The sequence below is a fragment of the Oncorhynchus gorbuscha genome, unplaced genomic scaffold, assembly GCF_021184085.1.
Source record: "Oncorhynchus gorbuscha isolate QuinsamMale2020 ecotype Even-year unplaced genomic scaffold, OgorEven_v1.0 Un_scaffold_1120, whole genome shotgun sequence".
NCBI classification, from domain to species: Eukaryota; Metazoa; Chordata; class Actinopteri; order Salmoniformes; family Salmonidae; genus Oncorhynchus; species Oncorhynchus gorbuscha.
This window is the reverse complement of record NW_025745994.1, coordinates 193,302-201,504: the sequence shown is the minus strand read 5'-3', so window position 1 is coordinate 201,504 and position 8,203 is coordinate 193,302. Positions and strand designations below refer to the sequence as shown.

At 52.7% G+C, this 8,203-nt stretch overlaps 1 protein-coding gene across 1 annotated transcript in view; it reads right to left on the bottom strand.

Moving 5' to 3' along the window:
• Positions 1-206: 206 nt before the first annotated feature.
• The window catches only part of LOC124021463 (E3 ubiquitin-protein ligase RNF216-like), a gene marked incomplete at its 3' end in the record, with an annotated part of 69,419 nt that continues 61,422 nt past the window's right edge, over positions 207-8,203 (bottom strand). The window contains exons 11-12 of the mRNA XM_046336660.1: positions 4,109-4,206; positions 207-448 (exon numbers count right to left, since the gene is read on the bottom strand). Of these exons, the coding sequence (XP_046192616.1) occupies positions 207-448; positions 4,109-4,206 (340 nt within the window). The remainder of the gene's footprint in view (positions 449-4,108; positions 4,207-8,203) is intronic.

Below are 8,203 nucleotides of genomic sequence, written 5' to 3'. Positions count from 1 at the left end.
GGGGTCTGTGTGTGTGTGTGTGTGTGTGTGTGTGTGTGTGTGTGTGTGTGTGTGTGTGTGTGTGTGCTCACCGTGGGGTCTGTGTGTGTGTGTGTGCTCACCGTGGGGTCTGTGTGTGTGTGTGTGTGTGCTCACCGTGGGGTCTGTGTGTGTGTGTGTGTGTGTGTGTGTGTGTGTGTGTGTGTGTGTGCTCACCGTGGGGTCTGTGTGTGTGTGTGTGCTCACCGTGGGGTCTGTCCAGAGAGAGCACTTGCGGCAGTGCCTACAGGGAGCGCCAGGGGAACGGGCGTGCTGACAGAAGTGGTTGTATCCACTGATTGGCTCTCGGCACAGGTAACACATGTAGCTTCCACAACGACACCACATCCTGTTACATCCCTCGGACTTCACCAGACCTGTTCCACACTTCACGCACTTCCTGACGCGAGCTGCTGTCATCCGCTCCTCACTGTAGGGGATAGAGAGGAGTTAGGACCCCAGTTAGGACACCAGTTAGGACCCCAGTTAGGACCCTAGTTAGGACCCCAGTTAGGACCCCAGTTAGGACCCCAGTTAGGACCCCAGTTAGGACCCCAGTTAGGACCCTAGTTAGTGCCCTAGTTAGTGCCCTAGTTAGGACCCTAGTTAGGACCCTAGTTAGTGCCCTAGTTAGGACCCTAGTTAGGACCCTAGTTAGGGCCCTAGTTAGGACCCTAGTTAGTGCCCAACACCAGACCTGTTCCACACTGTAGGGGATAGAGAGGAGTTAGGACCCTAGTTAGGACCCTAGTTAGGGCCCTAGTTAAGACCCTAGTTAGGGCCCTAGTTAGGACCCTAGTTAGGACCCTAGTTAGGACCCTAGTTAGGACCCTAGTTAGGACCCCAGTTAGGACCCCAGTTAAGGCCCTAGTTAAGGCCCCAGTTAGTGCCCTAGTTAAGGCCCCAGTTAAGGCCCCAGTTAAGGCCCTAGTTAAGGCCCTAGTTAGGACCCCAGTTAAGGCCCTAGTTAGGACCCCAGTTAAGGCCCTAGTTAGGACCCCAGTTAAGGCCCTAGTTAGGACCCCAGTTGGGACCCCAGTTAAGGCCCTAGTTAGGACCCTAGTTAGAACCCCAGTAAGCGCCCAACACCAACAACTGTTCTACACTTCCTGACCCGAGCTGCTGTCATCCTATCCTCACCATTGGGCCCTAGTTAGTGCCCTAGTTAGGACCCTAGTTAGGACCCCAGTAAGCCCCCAACACCAGACCTGTTCTACACTTCCTGACCCGAGCTGCTGTCATCCGATCCTCACCATTGGGCCCTAGTTGGGACCCTGAATAGTCAGATCTGATGGTTCTTGCAGGCTACTTCCTGTCTGTCAGCTGCAGGAAGTCTGAGGAGCTGTGGACAGCAACAACAGGAAGTACTGGGCGTGTATGGTAAGTGTGTTTGTAGTGAGTGTATTAACACTGTGTGTGTTAGAGTGTGTGTGTGTGTGCCTGTGTGTTAGCGTGTATTAACACTGTGTGTGTTAGTGTGTGTGTGTGTGTGTGTGTTAGTGTGTGTGTATGTGTGTGCCTGTGTGTTAGCGTGTATTAACACTGTGTGTGTTAGTGTGTGTGTGTGTGTGTGTGTGTGTGTGTGTGTGTGTGTGTGTGTGTGTGTGTGTGTGTGTGTGTGTGTGTGTGAGCGTGTATTAACACTGTGTGTGTGTGTGTGAGTTAGCGTGTATTAACACTGTGTGTTAGTGTGGAGAGACAGGAAGCACCCGCCTGCTAAACTTCCTGCCCAGTCATCCGGGAAACAGAGCTGTTTACCCAGTACCCTCTCTGGTGTGAGAGGAACAGGACACAGAGCAGGGTTTAGCTCCATGCCTGCACGAACACCTGGGGGGTATTCACTATGAACGAAACAGAACAAACTGACTTTGTTCATTTAGAAACACTCATGACCAATCACAGCCCAGAGAGGTCAACATGGTCATTGTCCAGACGACACAGCTGGTATGTCACTAGGTCGGCCCTGTGACCAATCACAGCCCAGAGAGTCAACAAGGTCATTGTCCAGACGACACAGCTGGTATGTCACTAGGTCGGCCCTGTGACCAATCACAGCCCAGAGAGGTCAACAAGGTCATTGTACACTTGGTTTTCACTGGACAGCTTCCCGGTGGTCTGAGCTAAAAATGAACCATTAGATTGTTACCAAACACAAGTAGCCTATTGGCAATGTTCTCCACGACAATGTCTGGCTTTAATTACATAATTAATTAATTATTAATTAATACATTTAATTACAACATAAAAACATCAACACCAGTGATTACATTTTCACCCACCCCGGAAAAAAAGAGAAGGTTTTTAATCTTTACGACCTGTGGTATATTTTGCATTAGACTGGGGGGCCGGGTCCAATGAAAGATGGACAGTCGTTGTTGGCCAATAAGATCAGCTTTACAGTCATATCAGATGACTTGGGGGTGGGACTACAGTAGGTTTCAGTCGTGGTTGGCCAATAAGATCAGCTTTACAGTCATATCAGGTGACTTGGGGGTGGGACTACAGTAGGTTTCAGTCGTGGTTGGCCAATAAGATCAGCTTTACAGTCATATCAGATGACTTGGGGGGTGGGACTACAGTAGGTTTCAGTCGTGGTTGGCCAATAAGATCAGCTTTACAGTCATATCAGGTGACTTGGGGGGTGGGACTACAGTAGGTTTCAGTCGTGGTTGGCCAATAAGATCAGCTTTACAGTCATATCAGGTGACTTGGGGGGTGGGACTACAGTAGGTTTCAGTCGTGGTTGGCCAATAAGATCAGCTTTACAGTCATATCAGGTGACTTGGGGGGTGGGACTACAGTAGGTTTCAGTCGTGGTTGGCCAATAAGATCAGCTTTACAGTCATATCAGATGACTTGGGGGGTGGGACTACAGTAGGTTTCAGTCGTGGTTGGCCAATAAGATCAGCTTTACAGTCATATCAGGTGACTTGGGGGGTGGGACTACAGTAGGTTTCAGTCGTGGTTGGCCAATAAGATCAGCTTTACAGTCATATCAGGTGACTTGGGGGGTGGGACTACAGTAGGTTTCAGTCGTGTTGGCTCATATTAACATATGAGGGAGAGATGGTGAGGACCCCTCTCTCTGGTCAGGCACTTACAAGGCCACCTGCTTGGACCATATTAACATATGAGGGAGAGATAGCAAGGACCCCTCTCTCTGGTCAGGCACTTACAAGGCCACCTGCTTGGACCATATTAACATATGAGGGAGAGATAGCAAGGACCCCTCTCTCTCTGGTCAGGCACTTACAAGGCCACCTGCTTGGACCATATTAACATATGAGGGAGAGATGGTGAGGACCCCTCTCTCTGGTCAGGCACTTACAAGGCCACCTGCTTGGACCATATTAACATATGAGGGAGAGATAGCAAGGACCCCTCTCTCTCTGGTCAGGCACTTACAAGGCCACCTGCTTGGACCATATTAACATATGAGGGAGAGATGGTGAGGACCCCTCTCTCTGGTCAGGCACTTACAAGGCCACCTGCTTGGACCATATTAACATATGAGGAGAGATAGCAAGGACCCCTCTCTCTCTGGTCAGGCACTTACAAGGCCACCTGCTTGGACCATATTAACATATGAGGGAGAGATGGTGAGGACCCCTCTCTCTGGTCAGGCACTTACAAGGCCACCTGCTTGGACCATATTAACATATGAGGGAGAGATAGCAAGGACCCCTCTCTCTGGTCAGGCACTTACAAGGCCACCTGCTTGGACCATATTAACATATGAGGGAGAGATAGCAAGGACCCTCTCTCTCTGGTCAGGCACTTACAAGGCCACCTGCTTGGACCATATTAACATATGAGGGAGAGATAGCAAGGACCCCTCTCTCTCTGGTCAGGCACTTACAAGGCCACCTGCATGGACCATATTAACATATGAGGGAGAGATAGCAAGGACCCCTCTCTCTCTGGTCAGGCACTTACAAGGCCACCTGCTTGGACCATATTAACATATGAGGGAGAGATAGCAAGGACCCCTCTCTCTCTGGTCAGGCACTTACAAGGCCACCTGCTTGGACCATATTAACATATGAGGGAGAGATAGCAATGACCCCTGTCTCTCTGGTCAGGCACTTACAAGGCCACCCTCATGCGTATCTCATCTCGTTCCATGACCTGGTCACATGACTTCCCAGCATGCTCCTTCCACTGGACACGGCACTTCCTGCAGCTCTCCTGGAGAGAGGGGGAGAGGGGAGCGGGGGGGGGGGGAGAGGGGAGAGGGGAGCGGGAGAGAGGGGAGAGATTTGGTAAAAACAGTAATGTAGCATCCAAGGTTTAGGTTACCCCCCCCTAAATGAATATGTCAGAGATGGTCACATGTTCTCCTCCCCTCGTCTCAATCAAAACACAGGTTACAACATCCAGCACACAATAGTGATACTAGAGAAATAATGGAAACGAGGGGAGAGGTGAGGAGGAGGAGAGGGGAGGGGAGAGGGGAGGAGGAGGAGAGGGGAGGGGAGAGGTGAGGGGAGAGGAAAGGAGAGGGGAGGAGAGAGGTGAGGAGAGGGGAGAGGAGGAGGAGAGGGGAAAGGAGGAGGAGAGGGAAGGGAGGAGGAGAGGGGAAGGAGAGAGGTGAGGAGGAGGAGAGGGGAGAGGAAAGGAGGAGGAGAGGGGAGAGGTGAGGGGAGGAAAGGAGGAGGAGAGGGGAGGGGAGAGGTGAGGGGAGAGGAAAGGAGGAGGAGAGGGGAGGGGAGAGGTAAGGAGGAGAGGGGAGGGAGAGGTAAGGAGGAGAGGGAGGGAGAGGGGAGGAGGATAGGGGCCGGGAGAGGTGAGGATGAGAGGGAAGGGGAGAGGAGGAGAGGTGAGAGGAGAGAGGAGGAGAGGTGAGAGGAGGAGAGGGGACGGGAGAGGTGAGGGAGGGGAGAGGAAAGGAGGAGGAGAGGGGAGGGAGAGGGGAGGGGAGAGGAAAGGAGGAGGAGAGGGGAGGGAGAGGGGAGGGGAGAGGTGAGGAGGAGGAGGGGAGGGGAGAGGTGAGGGGAGAGGAGGAGAGGTGAGAGGAGGAGAGGTGAGAGGAGGAGAGGGAGGGATGAGGGGAGGAAAGGAGAGGGGAGGGATGAGGAGAGGAAAGGAGAGGGGAGGGATGAGGAGAGGAAAGGAGAGGGGAGGAAAGGAGGAGAGGGAAGGGGAGGGGAGGTGAGGAGGAGGAGAGGGGAGAGATGAGGGAGGAAAGGAGAGGAATGGAGGAGAGGGGAGGAAAGGAGAGGAATGGAAGAGAGGGGAGGGGAGAGGAAAGGAGGGGCGAGGTGAGAGGAGGAGAGGTGATAGGAGGAGAGGGGAGAGATGAGGTGAGAGGAGGAGAGGTGATAGGAGGAGAGGGGAGAGATGAGGGGAGGAAAGGAGAGGAATGGAGAAGAGGGGAGAGGCAAGGGGAGGGGAGCCGAGAGGAAAGGAGATGAGGGGAGGAGAGGTGAGGAGAGGAAAGGAGAGGGGAGGAGAGGAAATCTCTTCCTAACTAGTGCACGGCTGGGTTGCAAAGTAGAACCAGTAGAATGTTTTAAAAAGGGAGTTGTCTACCTCAGAGAGGTAAACCAAGTGTTCCCGAGCCACTGCAACAGACAGCAGCATTTAGCATCGCTACGGCCACTACAGAGGCTGCCTCAAACACTGGCTGTGGCTCTGGGAGTGACTGGGTGTGTGTGTGTGTGTGTGTGTGTGTGTGTGTGTGTGTGTGTGTGTGTGTGTGTGTGTGTGTGTGTGTGTGTGTGTGTGTGTGTGTGTGTGTGTGTGTGTGTGTGTGTGTGTGTGTGTGTGTGTGTGTGTGTGTGTGTGTGTGTGAGCAAGAGAGACTGAGTGTGTGTGTGTGAGCAAGAGAGAGAGAGACTGAGTGTGTGTGTGTGAGCGAGAGAGAGAGACAGAGAGAGAGAGAGACAGAGAGAGAGACAGACAGAGAGAGAGAGAGTGAAGAGAAGAGAGAGAAGAGAGAGAAAGAGAGAGAGAGAGAGAAGAGAGAGAGAGAGAGAGAGAGAGAAAGAGAGAGATACTGCAGCAGAAGTGTGATCCGTCCCTGACTGCGTGGTTGCCTAGTAACAGCATCTCCACCGGCTCAACATGCTGAAGGACATCTGGGGGACACACTCAGTTTCATTAAGAAGAAGTGCATCGATGTCGTCGTCCCCACAGTGACAGTACGTACATATCCCAACCAGAAACCATGGATTACAGGCAACGTCCGTACTGAGCTAAACGGCCCAGTTATCGTGGTCTCCAATTTCGTGGTATCCAATTGCTTTTAGTAGCTACTATCTTGTCTCATCGCTACAACTCCCGTACGGGCTCGGGAGAGACGAAGGTCGAAAGCCTTGTGTCCTCCGATAAACAACCCAACGAAGCCGCACTGCTTCTTAACACAGCGTCATCAAACCCGGAAGCCAGCCGCACCAATGTGTCGGAGAAAACACTGTGCACCTGGCAACCTTGGATAGCGTGCACTGTGTCCGGCCCGTCACAGGAGTCGCTAGTGTGCGATGAGACAAGGATATCCCTACCGGCCAAACCCTCCCTAACCTGGACGAGGCTAATTGTGCGTCGCCTCATGGACGTCCCGGTCACGGCCGGCTGCGACAGAGCCTGGGCTCGAACCCAGAGTCTCACTGCGATGACCACTGCACCAACCGTGAGGCCCAAAGCTGCGGTCTGGACACTAATCCAGATGCTTAAAAGAAATCCCGCAAAAGGAACACCTACGTGAGAATGCTGTCCATTGACGACAGCTCAGCGTCCAACACCAGGCTTTGTCCCCTCCTGTACCCCCCTGCTCACCCACGACTACGTGACCAAGCATAGAGGACCAAGCTCAGCGTCCAACACCAGGCTTTGTCCCCTCCTGTACCCCCCTGCTCACCCACGACTACATGACCAAGCATAGAGGACCCAGCTCAGCGTCCAACACCAGGCTTTGTCCCCTCCTGTACCCCCCTGCTCACCCACGACTACGTGACCAAGCATAGAGGACCCAGCTCAGCGTCCAACACCAGGCTTTGTCCCCTCCTGTACTCCCCTGCTCACCCACGACTACGTGACCAAGCATAGAGGACCCAGCTCAGCGTCCAACACCAGGCTTTGTCCCCTCCTGTACCCCCCTGCTCACCCACGACTACGACAACGAATGGTAGGCCTGATCACCGTCAACGATGAAGACAGCCAATAGGGAGGAGGTCAAAGACCTTGCAAACGTGTGGTGCCAGGACAACAACCTCTCTCCCTCAACGTCAGCAAGACTAATGAGCTAAATCGTGGACTACAGGAAATGGAGGTCTGAACACGCCCCCTCATTTACATCGACGGGGCTGTAGTGAAGCAGGGCGAGAGGTTCATGTTCCTCGCTGTTCAAAAGTGTTATGAAATTTAATGTCATAATATTTTATTGTATAGAACTTCCTTAATGTTACAGGACCCCCAGAAGACCCCCAGAAGACCCCCAGAAGGACCCCAGAAGAAGGACCCCCAGAAGAACCCCCAGAAGAACCCCCAGAAGGACCCCCAGAAGAAGCCCCAGAAGAAGCCCCAGAAGAAGCCCCAGAAGAAGCCCCAGAAGGACCCCCAGAAGGACCCCCAGAAGGACCCCCAGAAGAACCCCAGAAGGACCCCAGAAGAACCCCAGAAGAACCCCCAGAAGGACCCCAGAAGACCCCCAGAAGAACCCCCAGAAGGACCCCCAGAAGAACCCCAGAAGAACCCCCAGAAGGACCCCAGAAGGACCCCCAGAAGAACCCCAGAAGGACCCCCAGAAGAACCCCAGAAGAACCCCCAGAAGAACCCCAGAAGAACCCCAGAAGACCCCCAGAAGAACCCCAGAAGAAAAGCAGGGTAGCTGTTCCTCTGTCCAGTGTCTGTGTTACTGAGCTAAATCTTAATCTTTTTATTTGCCAGTCTGAGATATGTCTTTTTCTTTGCAACTCTGCCCAGAAAAAGGCCAGCATCCCGGAGTCGCCTCGTCACTGTTGCATTGTGGGTAGAAGGCTTGTAAAGTAAGCAATTTCACTGTACATTCTACACCGGTTGTAAATGAGCACGTGACAAATACAAATATTATTCGACACGCAGTAAATCCCACGATCCTTTAAACGACTGGTTGCCTGACAACCCCAAACTAAGTAGTGATGTCATGACGTTCCTATTTACATTCCTACTTAATATTGATGACTGTGGTAGAGGACAGATTCAGCAA